Source organism: Heliconius melpomene, chromosome 17 (assembly GCF_056956725.1).
Source record: "Heliconius melpomene rosina isolate 202511_hmr_F chromosome 17, ASM5695672v1, whole genome shotgun sequence".
Classification (NCBI taxonomy): Eukaryota; Metazoa; Arthropoda; class Insecta; order Lepidoptera; family Nymphalidae; genus Heliconius; species Heliconius melpomene.
Window position 1 is genome coordinate 1,028,136 of NC_140405.1, and position 17,598 is coordinate 1,045,733.

General features: G+C 33.1%; 1 protein-coding gene across 3 annotated transcripts in view; it reads left to right on the forward strand.

Annotated features, from left to right (window-relative positions):
* Positions 1-17,598, forward strand: part of Ten-m (teneurin transmembrane protein Ten-m) — a 368,238-nt gene that overhangs the window by 202,885 nt on the left and 147,755 nt on the right. For 2 of the 3 annotated variants that reach the window (XM_085200055.1, XM_085200053.1), the window contains exon 2: positions 5,582-5,626. The exons of the other annotated variant lie outside the window; for it this stretch is intronic. In XM_085200055.1, the coding sequence (XP_085056181.1) occupies positions 5,582-5,626 (45 nt within the window). The remainder of the gene's footprint in view (positions 1-5,581; positions 5,627-17,598) is intronic. 3 annotated transcript variants of the gene reach the window in all.

Consider the following 17,598-nt stretch of genomic DNA (forward strand, 5'->3'; position numbering starts at 1 on the left):
TGTTGTGAAAATTGAAGATATATTGCAATATGGAGTGATAAAGATGACTAGTGAAGGTAGAAGGGGGGGGGGGTGTCTGATCATATCGAACAGATGATAATAATTGAATCTCCTTTGTAATAATCAAACCCAAAACCGTCGCCCAGGCCAAATAAAATCCAATAATGACACACATAACTAAGAAAAATCAATTTAAGATAGATATGTAAACTAATTTGACAATCCCTAGCACGCACGGCCGGTCACTGTAAGCTATTAGTCTACTTTTCACCACATTTGGTTCAAAAAAAATTTCGCACGATTTATATAGTTGTTCGTCGACTGCGGTTGTGCTCTGTTGGCTCCGTAAATTGAGTTCATTTTGATTTAAAAATTGAAACGGCCTTTTAAAACTGAAGTAATTTCGTAATATCTATATTATAATCTTTTTGTTTATGTATTTTGTGGTTTGTACCTTATTTATCAGTGCTTAGTGGTATATTTCTCTTTTCATTGTAACGGTAGAATTAGAAAATAGTTTTTTGCAGAAATAAAACTCTCTGTGTGGTTTTAACCGAAGATTAGGAAAATTTTATCAATTTCACATTTCGAGGCCGTCGTAATAATTCGATCCTGACTCGAAAGATTTATCGTTATTGTATTTAAATTATTTACATTCTAGCAGACAAAATGCAGTGTTGACCGTCACTAAATGTCTAAAAAAATTACGAAAACTACAAAACGGTGTATCTTAACACTAAGTCCCTTTTGCCTGTTCTTTTATACGATAAAATTATATACTCCTTAACAGAATTCTACTTCAAACGTTAAAAAAACAAATTCACACCTTTTTTCATAGCAACTAACCGCTCGATTGGCAGCGTATTAGGAGGCTTTCATACCCCCCCACCCCTTTTGATAGTTAATTAAACGTCAGAGGGGAAGTATTCGCGTCATTACTGAGACCGAGACGCCGGCGCGGGAGAGACGTCGCCTGTACTTTGTACTATGGGTTCTCGATACTGTTTTTTTATGTATTTTATTATAAATTTTATGCTAACTGTACTTAAATCTACGTAAAGCTTTAAAGTTTGAAAGGCCACCCTTTCGTCACAGCCCACCGTCCGTTGGACGCTCTAATCTCAAGAGTCAGAGGTGGTCAGAGTTACCGCCGACACTTAGAATGTGTTATAGGTATTTAAAAACTAGACTTATTATAAATCTTTTTTTTTAATGAATTGTGAATATGTTTATACAAAAATATTTGGTATTATATAAACATATTTATTATATAAATTTTGTTTATGTTTTCTATGAGCACCTTGATATGAATCAATATACTAAACATATTTAACTAACAAGACTGATAAGCATTTAAGATATTTGAACATCGATAACACTAATTATATTTGCGACTTCATAATAAATATGAAACCTTTCCTTCACTGAGCGACCGACTGAAAATGTACAGATTTCACTTTGACATTATTAATAAAGAACGAAAAAAAAACAAGTTTGGGGACCGTCACTTGTCTTTGTTTGTTTATTTTAATCAGCTTCACGCTGTATATAGCAGAGTAGGTAGAGGGAATTTAGTGTTAAGACACTCTGTTCCCTACTTTAGGCCAATTTATCGTGGCATTTCGTGTTCAGTGGCGTAACTCAACGCCGGATATTTTTTATAAATATGAACAAAATTCTAATACAAAATAACAATTCGAAGTTTCATAGTAATAAATGAAAACCGATAGCCGGCGTGCGGGGCGGCGGTAGTAGCGGCGGCGGTAGTAGCGGCGGCGTGCTGAATATCAAACATTTTACTCAAATCATATTTGGTAACTTCAATATTATCAGTTCTCGGGCGCTTCAGTGGCTAGTCAATGCAAATGTTATCTAGCGAACGATTGTCTCTATAGTTAACTGCTGTTTGTCTTTTAGTGTTCTAGGGGTGAAAGTGTTGAGGTGTTATTGAATTTCTGTATGTATTAATTAAACGTATATACCGGAAAATATCATCTATTTATTAAAAGCTTTTTTTTAGTAATTAACTTTTAAATCATTTAACGTTCTCTTACTTTCCGTCCAATTTTGGAGATTTTGTATGCTGAGTAGCAAAGATCAACATTAAAAATTATATGTTTTATTAAAGTTAGTAACTCTATATTTTTTACCTACTTTAGAGGTATTGCTTATTAGACTAGGCCACAAAATATTTTTAACTATTAACATTTTCACGTCTGGGAATTGAACTGTCAACCATATTGTTAGGCACGTCCCATTTGTGCCACAATAACATCACGATCTTGATATTTTAATAATATAAAGACGATATCCTGTCTATACTGTCTAAACAATATAACTTGAATAGACCCGTATATCGCTCGAGGCATTGTCTCAGAATATTCTCATGCCTGTATTCTAATACGGAGCTTTTGTTTTTGCGGAACCTATAATTAGGTTGTAATGCAGTTTTTTCTCTTTATGTTAGTATTGGCTTAAAAATAAGCTTTTTTTAATTAAACGCGGCGGGTACTTAAATGTCTGGTGTCTTGAATTCGGGCTGAAAGTGGAGAATGGTGTGTATTGACACTAGTTTTTATGCCTTTTTATTTCTATGATTAGAGCATAGGTTATTATATAATTTAGGACAATTTCCAGATTAGACGTAGATTTAGTCTTACTTTTTGCCCGCATATGGAAGGACTTTTGAGCCCACTTCATTTGTGTTAATTGGTGGAAAGTGACGTTATACTTGGACCTAGAATTCCTATTCATATAAAAGCACTATGTACTTAACTTTATGTGTTGATAGATGGCGAAACTTAAAGCTCAAATTTGTTTAACCAGGAAGTAATAAATTAAACATTTTACAAAGTTAAAATCGAACTTAAATCATCCATTAGTTATTTTCAACAACTATGCTGCAATATCTTTACTATTTGATCCAATTAAAATACAAAATTTATAGTATATTTTTCTATTTTGTAACTCAAGACTAATAAACTGTCGGAAGCAGGAATCCTGCGATGTATTACATTTTCTCTAATATAACGTTTAAAAATATTACTTTTGCTCATTACTGTCACAAACACTGACAGCTATTACGTTCATTTTAATATTAAAATGATAAAATTAATTTAAAAAATATAAAAAAAAATTACAGCTTCCTGCTTTGTCACATGTAAAGAGTAGGCAGAGGAATCTATTGTGTAGAGTAAAACACTCCGTTCTCCACTCCCCCGACAAATTCACGTTTATATTCACCGTATTACGATAGTAAATCATAGTGATATGAATGATACATTAATTCTACACAATTAAAGTCTTAAAATTCGGTACAATTTACAATATTATTAAATCCCACTTAAACACGTAACTAAAGTAAATCAAAATTATTGATTGACCCTGTCACCCTATCTAGTAAAAAGATACCGAAAAATGTAAGTCTTAATGATATGACCCTACACAAATAAATGCTTAAAATTCGACAACTTCCGGCAAGAAAAGACCTTACAAATAAGCAATCCCACGGGACGAAAACTTAAAATATTATTACTGGAACTATTTACAAGTTCTTTATTTTGATGCTAATATGAACTGCTAGTTCGGGAAGTCCCAAGATAAATTATCAGAGTTTATCACTTGATGTCGAAAACTTTTTGGACGGGGTCTCTACAAGCGAGATATCGCCTCTGTCGCCCCGAAACTTGAACAAAGGATATTTGCCCGATTCCTTTCAAAAAAGTGTGATATTTTTGTTATTTTCTAAGGTAATGATATGGAAAAATGCTGATTGAATCTTTTAATACACGTTTTTTTAGATTAGTACACATGTTACACTAATACACTGGTTTATTTGTGGCTTCAAATTCTATGTTATGTCAGAATTTTTTCTGTGTCTGACATAGGAATACAAAGTAATACTTAAATTGTACGTAGAGTAATCTAAAGAAAATCCGAAAGGGCGATATAGAGTTCCAAATTAGGGTGAAATAAAAGAATATCTTGACACTAAGTTCTCTTGTAGTGTCAAAGTTATGATATATAAACAGCAGAAGAATAATATTTTTACGTTTAAACTAAAACACCGAGAACCATTGGACTTAGCAAATGTTCTCTAAAAAATTCTCAATTGTACCAACGTAATAACGCAAGCGAAAATAAAGAGCCAAAATTAAATTCCTTCGAGCCCATAAAGTATAGAGTTACGTCATTATGAGCGATTAGAATTTTCGCCTCCTCATTCCACACACAATTTTTTTAGCTCCCAAAAACCGTATTTTTTTGTAAAAGTGTCATTTTTGTGTTTTGATAATGAGTGACCGATGTTTTTTTTCTGATTATAAACAAACGATTTAATTACTTATTATATTTTTAATGACAGTTTAATTACTGTGCCTGTAATATTTTTAAACTATATATTTTTTATCTTCACGCTTTTTCCCGCATTACACTGCCCTTAGAAACTACTTCGTTGTTCAATTTTTTAGACATTGTGGCAGAATTTAACGCCGCAATTTGTCTTTTAATCAGAGGGAGGAAATGAAAATAATTCATTTCCCGGAGTGTCAATCATCGATGAATGAAACCACAACCGTTGCATTTACAGCTGGATCCCGCTCCGCAGCCTCACGACGGCCTCGGTACCTAAATAAACTTATAGAAACAAAGAAAACAAATCTATTTTAAAAAACTTCATTACTATAAATCTAAAACTATTTACATTTCTAATTCATAACTTAAAACAATCATTGGAGGGAGTCCTCATGCGTTTTTCTAATCACTTTCAGCCCGGAATAATAGTTAGCGCAAAATAAACCTTATTCCTGTAACATAAGGTTACAAATTGATTAAACGTCTTTAATTATTAAGTTTCTCCCCTGTACAAGGAAGACACTATTATACCACTTTAAAGAGTTCAAGATTTGAATCTAATGCCGCGTGACGATCGTAGGCGATAAAGTTTAGAAGACAGACATACGAAAATCTACTTTATCTCTTAATATTAAAGGTCGATTTTAATTGGCATTTAAACGCTGTTCAGTCAATGCCCGTGACCTAATAGTAATGAAGTGAAATATTTGTGAATCATAGTGATGCTGACTGTGAAATACAATACTCATATGTGGAGTATAGAAGGAAATTGTAGAGATTTTTTTCTTTACTTTAACTTCTATTGTAATTTACATATATATAAAATATAGCCGAAACTAATGTACTTTACGTAAAAAGGAGAAACTAGTTTATTTTACGTAAAAAAGTAAAATTTAGTAGGCAGGGAAGAACGGAATTTTCCATTTCATATCTTTGGTTTTATGGACTCAAAATTGTGGACGACAACTAGTATCTTATATATAATTTAATTATTTTAAATAAAATGAATGAAAGAAATGGTGGAAGGTGCCAAATCTCCGTTTGTCTAAAAAAAAATACTCATTTTACCATCAATACTCAAAAGTTATAAACTTATTTTTTTCTCAAATTTTGTAGCAGACGCTAAGTAGCCGTTTTTACATTTCCATGACATAATAAAACATAAATATTTCCGAAATATATATAACTGCTAAGCTGTTTATTAATATATGTTTGTTTCGTATTACAGGTGAGTCGCAGCAGCATGGGGAGGATTGCGGTTACAGTTATATAAGTGAGTTGTGAATATTCATTTAGAAATTACGTTTGATGCCTTATTCTGTTAGATCTATTATAGCTTAGTGTAATTTATAGTAAGTTAATCATAATTAGATATAAATTTTCTTTGCTATTTTGGCAAAACATTGTTATTAAAAACAAAGTGGGTTATTATATAGATTATTTAATAGTAATTTTTATGGATTCTATTATATAAAAGTTATTATTTAGTAGTTGAATGAATCTTGAGTGTAGAATAGCACTTTAAAATTTTTAAGCAATATAGTTTTTTTTAAATCAGACTACTTTTTCATAATCTTTTCTTAAAATTTTCATAGAAAATTTCAAAATGAATAAATATTATTGTGCCATGCAAAGAACAGGTAGTAAAAAAGTTTAAACAAAAAAAAATCATATATTTGTAAATATATAAATGTCTCATTCATCTAATTTTCATTCTAAGTTACGTAATAAGTAACCCGTAAAAAATATTCTTGCACAGAATCTATTTAAAACTACAGAATAATTAAACAACGAAAGTAATAATTACGAAATGACTTCAAAATGAAACGATACAAAAATGAACAAAGATAATAACGTTGGTGATAGCAAACTATAATCACCACTACAATTAAAAATGTAGATAGAACTGCTCTCGAAAACAAACTCGGCACGGATAAGTCCATCCGATAATAAGACTGCAGTCGAGTCCTAGTCACCTTTTTAAATATCCAGCAAGAATTTCCCCACTTTGATTATACTGAAGCGTAAAAACAGAACAGCTCAGCTAACTCAATTAATAAACTTCTCTTTCGGTAAACTATCGAATTGAACGTGAAGAAAATATGGTTGAATCGATAATTAAAAATTCAATCCTGGAAACTTTTCTTGGCTTATCCAATTTGCATCGCCAACTTTTTGGAATTCAGACTTATTTAGAGTGGGCTGTTGCTTGCTTAACTCGAGTATATCTTTTTTTTTTTCATTTGTAGTCATTTCTAAGTTATTTTATTGTTCTGAGATTTTTATATCAGACATTTCGATTTAAGATTAATCGTTATTTTTGATAAATAGACAAAAAAAAGGTATAAATTAAATTATGATTATGTTTGGCTTATGATAAATAGGAAATACAAGTGTCACAAACTTTTGTAAATACATAGGACAAAAATAAATCCCCATATACTTAAAACACGATGACACGGGCAAAGTAAAATAAATAGTGGCACAGCGAACGTTCACTTCGTCGTCACATTTACAATTCTACGCGCGTCTCTCCGCATTGTCTCTCTTGCACCCACTATTTCAATATATCCGTCCCCCTTCCCTGCATTCGGCTGCATAAAGCCGATTTTCAATGCGACGTCCACATTTGTTTCGTCTTCCAAATAGAATGGTGCTGATTTTGTATTCGCCATATGAATGGGTTCCTGCAAAAGCTAGTTTTTCGTACAAATTTCTAAATCCAAATAGTAATGGATAAGACTGCGAGAGTGTATCTACTTTCTATTGGAAATGGCAAAAGATGATCAACTAGGTCGAACATTTTGATTAGTAAAAATTGATATGTTCAAAGTTGTTACTAAAAAAATAATAAACATAAGATGATAATACATGCGAATATATTCATGTCGGACATATATTAACTTTAGTTATATATTACTTTTTTTCTAGTAATTGTTTTTCTTTTATTACAGTTTCTCCTTATCATCGAAAGAAAATGTTCTTTTGAGAGTTCAAGGTATCAAAATGCATTTTCTTTGCTTTATTCACTATTTCCGTCAGCAATTACTGCACGTAGTATGATAATAATATGATAGGATCAAATGCACTGTATTTCATTAAAAAATCACTACAAGTATTGTAGTCTTCTTCAAGCTGCTTCGTAATTTCCACTAAGGGAACTCTTCCCTTATTATAAAACTGCATAAAAATATGAAGTAACTGCCCTCGTTTATGAAAATTTAGTTTTATAGGGAAGTTAATCTACACAATTTGCTTTAGAAGCACATAAAAAATATTATTCAATAGATTAAATGGCACAAAAACAATAAAAAATAGTAACTACTTAGAAAATAAGGATCCGAAAAAGAATCGAATAGCAACTGTTTTTTTTTTTTGTTTTTAGAAAACGATTCTACAGACTTTCTACATGAAAACATTATTTAATACCTGGTAATATAAGGCGATAGAGCGTTGAGTATAACAAAAATAAATGGCTAAAAATGTTTGACCGAAACAAAAACAAAAAATCCAGAGTCAATTTCCATCCTTTGTTTTCTCACCAACCCCAGCCTTCGTTACAGAATCCAGTTAAGTAAGGATAACTGGTAACCCCCATGAAATATTACATGCTATAATTATTCCTTTTTCGCCTCTCGAATGCTAGGATCGCTTTCATAGCGCACCTTCACGAAATATGCTTCTCATAACGTACAAAAAAATCCGCCGTAATTTAATGCGGCATGGTAAAATAATATGTAAAAATTCGGCCAGGGATGGCCTATTTGGATCGTTTCGGACAATTTTGGTCAATTTCGACGGTGCCGGGAACATTAAGGGCCATCTTTCGTGCCTTTATCGGCCCACTGCGAATATATCAGGATATTATTTCACCCACGAAATATTATTTTCCATATCTAATCAGCGCGCCAAGAAATATGGTTACGTACGACTCGTGTTGTGCGTTATGATTTTTATCGGACACGAGTACTATTTATTTCCTTCGTGGGGTGGGTCGTGTTTCATATTGCGAACCCTTTTATTTGTTTCTGAACTTATATGTATAGTTGCTTAGATTTCAGTAGTAATTTGTGTGAATTCACTACCACGTTGAGTTCCGCCACTAAAACACTACTACTCGTAAATTGTTGTATAAAGCTGTTTGTTTCCCAATTTAAAATAAATAAATAAAATAAAATAAATAGATAAAGAATGAAATCTTAATATAATTTTTGCGAATATTCTGATATTGCAAGTTTAATACAATATCATAGCTACTTTTAACTTACAATTCTATTAAAATCCTCATAATAGGTAATTTTATAATTTATCCAAGACAATCAAACAATTCTAATTGTATCTTTTAGCAAATTTCTTATACATTAGTCAATCTGTCATCTTCGAACACCGAAGATGTATAATTTAGATAGTAAACCAATAAATTGAGCGCTAGACGTTTGAGACAAGCGAGATTCAGCATCTATTTCTGGCGGCCGCAGCTTTTCAAATTTCAAAGCTCCACGAAACACAAGACAAGCACTCGACGTAGCCTCGTATCTACAGTGAGATTTTAATCAAGAAAATCTTCGTCGCGTGCTTAATCAAAGGAGGAACTTTAATAGTTGGTTGCGTCATCGGGCGCCCGAACGGTTGCGTTGACGTTAATTTGATTATGTCGTCAAATTTCTGTGTTATTTCCACAAGTAATTTCTGTGTGAGGTATCTTTCTTTGTTTCTGTATATTCTTATATGTGTACTTAGAAAAAAATAGGATATGCTTAGTATTTGTATTTGTGGTTCTCTAAGATGTTTCTTTTTAAAATATTGCTACTCAGTTTTAATATATATTTGCATCTCAATTATTAGTCCAAGGCATCACACTTGAAACTTTACGTTTTAGTAATTATTCCAACTTTTCAATTTATTCGAACCTAAAATCACCAAGCTGTTGTTACTTAAATGGTACTATCATTACAAATAGTATTTCTGCAGTTAAAGTCAGTTCTGTTATTATTCTTCTTTAACTAATTTTGAATGCAAAGTAATAAGCAATTTAGTTAATTACCGTCCTATTATACGAAATATTGAAATATTAATGTCTGTACTTCCTTTTGACGAAGTCACACTGATAATAAACTCAGTGATACAAAATCGATAGTGCTTCCAAGCTGTATTAACGATATTTTCTATTTTCAATATTCAATAGCATCATTGTTTCATTTCCCTTTTTAACGTCGAACTGACGTCACACTTTGTTCTGTCGAAAACGGATTAACTGGAATATTTTTAAACACAGATTAACACTAGTAAGTATCGCTTTGAACCGATTACCATCGCATAGGATCAGATATCTGCCAACTGCGCTCCGATGGCGATTTTATATTATCGAGTTGTTATACGGAGCGCATCGATTTTATCGCATTACATTTGTGGACAATGCGGTCGAGGCGCGTCTGTCTGCGGTCGCAAGCAATTTTGAACCTTACGGTATACCCAATTATAATTTTAAAGTGAGTGTTACAAGCAAGTTTGTATCACAAAGTTTATGGGTAGTTCACTGATAAGTAATATTTAAGACCCTCAGGATGTAGGTTGTTTAATATCACATGATTATGCTAGAGTGCGGCACATTCTTATTGCGGTGTTGTAAATTTGGAGAACCTCTTGAAGTTTTATTGGTGATCTGTAATCTAAGTTTATATCTGTATATGTGTATCAGGAATTACCAACGACCAATCGACCAATCCATCCAGAGGATGTCGTGGCGTAGCGACGGCGTCTGACTGAAAACGCGACGGTTGTCGATTCCTACTGGGAGGAAGGTATTCTTTTCGTTCTCTGTCAATAAATAGAGTTCTGCCAATTAGCACACAATGTCAAAAAATTTGAGCGGAATATAGGGAATAGATCGTCTTCACACTAAAATAAGTATAAGGAACTCTACTTATACATCATAGATCTAGATCTATGATGTTTTCTCCATCTTGTTATACATCATAGATCTAGATCTATATATATAAAATATATATAGATCTAGATCTATGATGTATAACTATATATAAAATATATAATATTTTCAATAATTCATGATCCTTCACTTCATTTTTGAAAATGAGGTACTATTTTTACGAGAAGACCAGAGCCATAAACGGGTCGTAAAAGGCTAATGTTGTTAGTTTGACGGTAAGCAAAGTAGTACGAACTATCGCACACTATTGTTTGGCAGTAAAGTATCTGCAAGAGGGTTACTGCGGGGTAATAGCGGAGTAGGCAAAGACAACCAAGGGAGACAAGGTTCCCGTTAACATATTTACGTTCCCCTCTTTCGGATAAATTCTTGCGCGTTGAGTGCAGAAACTCAACGCCGTCTTTTGCGTTGTACCCACAGTGAGGAAATGAAAACATTTCATTCCCCGAGTGAGAATCGAACCCACAGTCGCAATTACAGTCACACGTCTATGCTCCTGTACCTTCATAGAAATTATAATTTAAGAAACAAACGTTTGCTATTTTCCCATCGTGTAGAATTATAAACTCTTCCAGTTCCAACTATGGTGTTCCAACCCGGAGGGATTTGTATCACTAAAAAGGACGGAAAATGAAAGTCCTCAACACCAGGTTCTCTCTGGACCTTTTATTCGCTAGAGCAATATTTTTCTTGTCCACTTATTATTTTCTGTATATTATTTATGGAATAAAGACCCGTAGTTGATCACAAAACTTATTGTTCTTTGTTACACAAAAAAATAAAATGCTCGAAAATAAATAAATACTATACAATTTTTTTTAAGCATCACCCTATACCCTGCACATTTCAAGACATTGCGTGTTGAGTGGATCGAATCCAACACCGCCATGATTACAGTCAACCGCTACGCCAAGACGGCCTCTGTACCAGCTTAAAACGATCATTTATAACTTCCAAGACAATTCTCAATCTAAAATGTAATTTCTCAAATATTGTAAAGCATGACATCAGATAGCCTTAAAATACAAAGGCAGAAAGCTGACGCCTTTACGTTACAATAGGGATCATTAAGACGGGTTAAACCTTTATACAACGGAGTCAAAATCATATGTAAATCAATTATATGATAATATGGCTCTATGATGTGTTTAAGTGATAGGTATCTTGCAAGGGAGATGTGAAAATTAAATTTGGATAGGTGCTTGTTTCTTTTTTAGTGTCAATTTCTTTTCCGTATATGGTAGAGTAATCTAGTGTTGAGACATTTCGTTCTTCACGCACGACACGATTTTCAAGACATTACGTGTCGAGTGACAGAACTCAACGCTGTCTTTTGTCTACCAGAGCGGGAAAATTACAAGATGATTCGTTTTCCCGACTGAGCATCGAACCCACAACCGTTGTTTTTACGATCAGACATGACATTATACTAGCATTTTAGACAACAAATGTGTATAGACTTTGACTCTTCGTTTTTGGCCTAGATAAAGAATTGAATTTTAATTGTAGCATAATTTCTAAATTTCCAAAATAATTTCTTTTGAAGGATCAGCTATTTTAAAACTCTACATTCTATGTAAAAGAAATCAGAGAGATATAGTGACGTGATACTCTGTATTCTACACAAAACAGTAAACACATTATAATTTAAGCAAAATGCAAATCAGCCATAAATTACCAATAAAAGCCAAAAGTCATTCAATTCTCGAACCGTGACGATTTATAGTGTAAGTTTTAGATGGAAAAACTTGGTAATCCTGTCTCCTAAGAGCATCCCTTCGGGCGTAGTTGTCTAATGTTGAAAAGTGCAAGATCGGCTTATTACAGTCCTAAGTAAAGATAAGCCTGAGTTGCTATTTTACTAGGGTTGTAGGCTAATTTGAAAGAAGGTGCCCCTTTTCTAAAGTCAACAGTGTACCCTACATTAGGTGATGTATGGCTTTAACTTTGACTTACAAATGTATTCCGTAATAGGTATTTGTAGGTACGACCTAAATGTGATGGTTGTACCTAACATTCTTGACATGCAATGCCTCCAGATTTCGGCGGAAAATCGAGAACAGAAATGTCTTAACACTATATTCCGACAATCGATTCCTCCAAGTAGGTTGTACTATTCATACAGTCAATATATTAAATACAACCTCAATATGTTAAGTAGTAGCCAGTCTAAGGTAACATCAGCCATCTTCCCATTCCATCATCAGACCAGCTCGATTCAAATTCGTAGATTTTTTTGTATGGTTTGTTACAGCTCGACCTAATAAAAGGGAGTTAAAAAAAACTACTGTTTTCACAAAAAACGCAAATAATATCCTTACAGCAAAGAAAAATTCAAAGATAAACGTAAGAAAATAAATATGTAGAGAAAGGGGGAGAAGGTGGACATTTATTTTTCTGAGCCATTTATACGGTAACATATCGAGTCATTATCTTTCCGACGAGATACAGTGCTCGTAATACTTAGAAATTTATAGATTTTTATCATTCTAGTTAATAACTTTTGTATTTACTTAGGAAAATAGAAAATACTATTAAATTTAATTTATATTTTGTGAAATAAATACCACCTTAACACAGTGGTACAGCGCGAAGGTTGTAGGTTCGATAATCATTAGCGGGGATAATGATACTTAAGTTATTTTTATTTCACCATCCTATTTTATATAGCCCTTAGAAAGTGGAGAAAATGTCTCTGTGTCCAGAATATGCTCATAATTGGTTTCACTCCTTCATTTTCACCGAAAAACATATTCTCTTCAATGTAATTAGAACTTACAATTATCGCTTGCTATAAGCTCACATATGATAGTCATAATCATACTTTAAGATACAGATACAGATATAGCATAGTGTCGGATTCGAATCTATAATCCTTTAGCTAAAGCCGTGGTGGCGGAGCACAAGTGTGTGACTATAAGCACGAGGGTATTAGATTTGATTCCCACTCGGGGGAATGAAATAGGTATTAAACTTTAACTTTAACTTTAATTGAGTTTCTCTACTCAACAACACAAAATCTCAAGTAGGTATACGGCGAAAAGTGGGGAACGGAAGTGGCCTAATGGTGAACGGAGTGTCTTAACATTAAGTTCCCAAGTTTCCTCTGCCTACTCTGCTACGGGATACAGCGTGTAGCTAAAAAAGAAATGTTGTTTTACGCAGGAATAATAGCGATTGTAACATTTCGATACCGCATAGAACAAACCGTGTCGCGCGAAATGAACGCACAAAGCTTCGATGCGACTTTTGACGTCGCTTCGGCCTCTATAAAATATTTTTCGATACCAATACAAGGGAAATTGGTCAAAAATGACTGTCGAACAAGATTATTTCTTGCCACCTTCCTGTTAAACGAAATTGAATTCTGCGGGAACCTCTCAAAGTTTAAATTGGCGCGTTCAAATCTATATTTCCATTTTGTATTACATAGGTGCAGGGAGACTAACGGCAGGGTTATTTATTGAAGCTTTATTACCTCAGTTTTGAAGTCCATTTTAAAGTTAAAGAACAGCGCGGCTTGCTCGTGCACGACGTTCACCTTTGTCTGACAATGAGTTGGTGTCGTGATGGTATGATCGATCCAGATCCTAGAGGTTAGTGTTAGGGTTCATGTTTTTGCTTTACTTATTAAATATTATAAAAAATATATAATTGGAATTATTATATAAGGGTTGTCCTGAAGCACGGGCATAGGCGACCGCTATCGTTTGTACAACACGACAGGTTGTAGGTTCGATGCTACACGAGGAAATGAAATATTTAATTTTTCATTTCCTCGCGCTGGTAAGTAGGTGCGGCTTTGAGTTTCGCCACTCAACACGTAATGCCTGGAGAAGTCAGCGGAAAGTGGGGAATGAAAGTTTTAGCGGGAACGGAGGTCTTAACACTAGGTTCCATGGTTCCCTCTGCCTACCATGCTATGTGAGGGATAAAGCGTGAATCTATAAAAAACAACAGATGTCGGCCCATCCCTACAAGCAAAACTAGTAATTTAAAAACTTGAACACTTATTATTTTTATTGTAGCTTTAAATATTTTCCATTTTTATTTTCACTATCGTCGTTTACTTCGGGCCCAGTAATTAAATGATTTAGTTGCGAAGCGTTTCCACGGTGTTTATTTATTTTTACTCTTTATAAAAGACTGTCGATACTTGATAGTGTGGCTTGAATATAATTTTGTTATAAATACATAAGAAAATAGACGATCACTATTACAATTAATGAGTGTGACTGAAATAAATTAGACAGTATTTGAATTATTTCATTTCCCCGCTTTGGAGGAAAAAACAAGGCGTTGAGTTTCGCCACTCTGCACGCCAATTTTTTTGTTGTAAATTCGATCCACCCGATTCTCGAGACTTTGGGAAGGAAGTTATTACGAGGTTCCCATTGTGGTCTTAAAACTAGGTTGCTTTTGTATTTTTTAAGCTTCACGCTGTATTTCGCACATGGCAGGGTAGACAAACGAGACATGGGAACCTATGTTCCTCACATTCCGCCAGATTCTCATATTTTGCGTGTCCACCACCGCGAGGTAATGAAAATATTAAATATTTCATTCCCAGGGCAGGAATTGTACCCACAACTGTTGCATTCACGGTACACTTACGTCCCCGTGCCACGACTGCCTCTGTTGTATTTCTGCTACGCGCTGTTTTAATAAGTGACAAAATAATTCTTATTTAAAAGTTCAATTTGTACTATTCAATGAAAAGTTTTCTCAATATTTACATAGAATCTTTTGAATTCAATTGTTCAAGCTCTACAGCCCTATGATATGTTTTAGTTTATTTTTTAACAATATAAATATCTAAAATAAATTAATTATAACTTGTACACAACATACAAAATATCTAATATCTGGATATCTTTCACAATAACATTCTGTTTATAGAGAAATTTAAAAATAAAAAACATATTCTAACATCAATCACGCAACTAATCTAAATCTGTCATCGGAGCTATGAGCATAACTTTTTTTAACCTAAAATACTACTATCGTAAATGTTTACTGCTAGTGTTATTATATATTTGTAAATGTAACTGTACCTTTAAAACGCACCTGGACGTCGTCGCTCACTCAACTCAAATGTACACATGTTTGTTACGCGAATCTAAGGAACGAAGTAATAAAAATGTCTCTATCTAGAAACAAATAAATATAGCTTATGCCCTATAATTCTTTTCATCAATCGCTTCAATAGTCGTTCCAATCTAAATCTGTCATCGCGATACTAAAGACGCAAAGTAATTTCGTAGCATTTGAAATAAGGGGGGTTATATTGCCCCCTCGCCAGTAGTTATAGGTATGCTGGCATTTTAATAAATGCCTTTTATAATAAAATATCGAGTTCGTTTAGAATAATATGTATTCATTATTCTTAACCGACTTTAAAATAAGTAGTTACCAATTTGACATGTACTCGTATGTATGTGAAATCGTTAGAATAAGATAATTTTGGAGTATGATGATCTATTTAGACTTTCCAGTACGAGAGCAAAATTTTATAGGTATACGTTTGGTTGACCATAGATAGAAAAATAAAAGTCATAAATTGTTGTGAACCTTTTTGTTTAAAATATTTAGGCTGACTTAAAGTTTCATTAAAATGGGTCCAGTAATTTTTAAGCTATTGATACCAGCTAGATAATTGATATGTATTGGAAGACGATTAATTTATTTTAAATAAATTACCTTACCACGACATTTTTTGTTGATCTTGCGATAAATCTAATAATAATATTAAAGAAATTTATCCACCTAATAGAATCTACAACCATCACCTTAAATGTCACACATCCCATGATCCACAATTACCATTTACATAAGATATTTATTCATAAACAGCTATAAATGCATATAAAATTTCTATAAAAATACCACACAACAAACACTCAAGCTCCACCACATGTCAAATCTATCAATGAACACAATGAGAGTAAGCAATGAATGAATGACTTTACGCCTCAATGGAGACCTTATAATGCAAATTACAATAAATGTAGTATAGAAGTGGTAGTACTTGAAATTTGTATTATATTTGTAGTTAGGTATAAGTTTAATTTTGTTTTACTTAACAGCATCAAAAAATGAGTGGTATTAAATAACTTTATCATAAAAAATAATAAAAGTTTAGCGCACATAACGGGTTAGCCGAAGGGAACCTGGGTACCTAATGATAGGACACTCTGTTCCCCATTAAAACACTCCCATCTCCCATACAGCGTAAAGCTGCAAAAAATAACAATTACATTATAGCTTAATTTAGTGATAGAATGTTAAAGAAAATTAAGAAACCCATCCCTATGTATAATTTTTTTCATAAAATCCAGACACTATTTTATTTGCTGGAATCCAAACTTCATTTTGCGTTAACAAAACCCAAGAAAGCATTGTATTTGTAAGTATTTGTTGTATCCAACATTGTTTGACACTCGCAAGTAAACTTAAATAGCGCTGAAAAGAAATTGTTAGGATTTCACATTTAAAGTTCGCAAGAACATCGCTATAGCGGCTGCAGAGAGATAGATTGTACTCTTTTGTTGTCATTTGTACCATCGGCTTGGAGTAGTCGACGTGAGAATTACGTGTGTTCTTATTATTTTTATTCGTTAGTGTAGACTAGATATTATCTTAATTATTATTTAAGTGTATTATTTTCTTTTATTTTAATATAAATAAAACAAGTGGTGCCATTGTAGCAGAGAATGCAAGTATCAGAATGCTATGGCAGTCAATTTGATACCCGTTCAGAGTAACATACACGTAAATTTTGTTGACGATGTTCCTATAAATTTCTATAGGTTTTATCAGGTGCAGCACTGGTTTGTAATCGAGATGGTTGTGAGTTCGATTACTAGTCTAGAGAACGATTTATTTTCATTTCCTAGCCTAGCCCTCTATATACAAAAAACAGTGTGAAGCTAAAGAAAATGTCCTATAAACTACGTATTTCTGATATATTTAATATTAGATATACTTTTATTTGTAATATTAGAACTCAATCAAATTTTTAACCGTCATTTACGATACGATAGTCATAGCGGCGTTTCAGAGTGGAGCATGTGGTGATCTATTTGAGGGGCTATAAAGATATGAGCGGCATTCTCCTTCCTTCGTTTATTGTTTAGTGCGGCTGATGTCTGTAAATGTTTTAAAAGTATTTGTCTTAGTATATTGTATGTAAAAATTAGGCTCTAATTGTAAATGCGGGGATTATGGGTTCGATTTCTACTCGGGGGTATGATTTATTTTCATTTCCTCAACCAAAAACAAAACATAGCAATAAATTT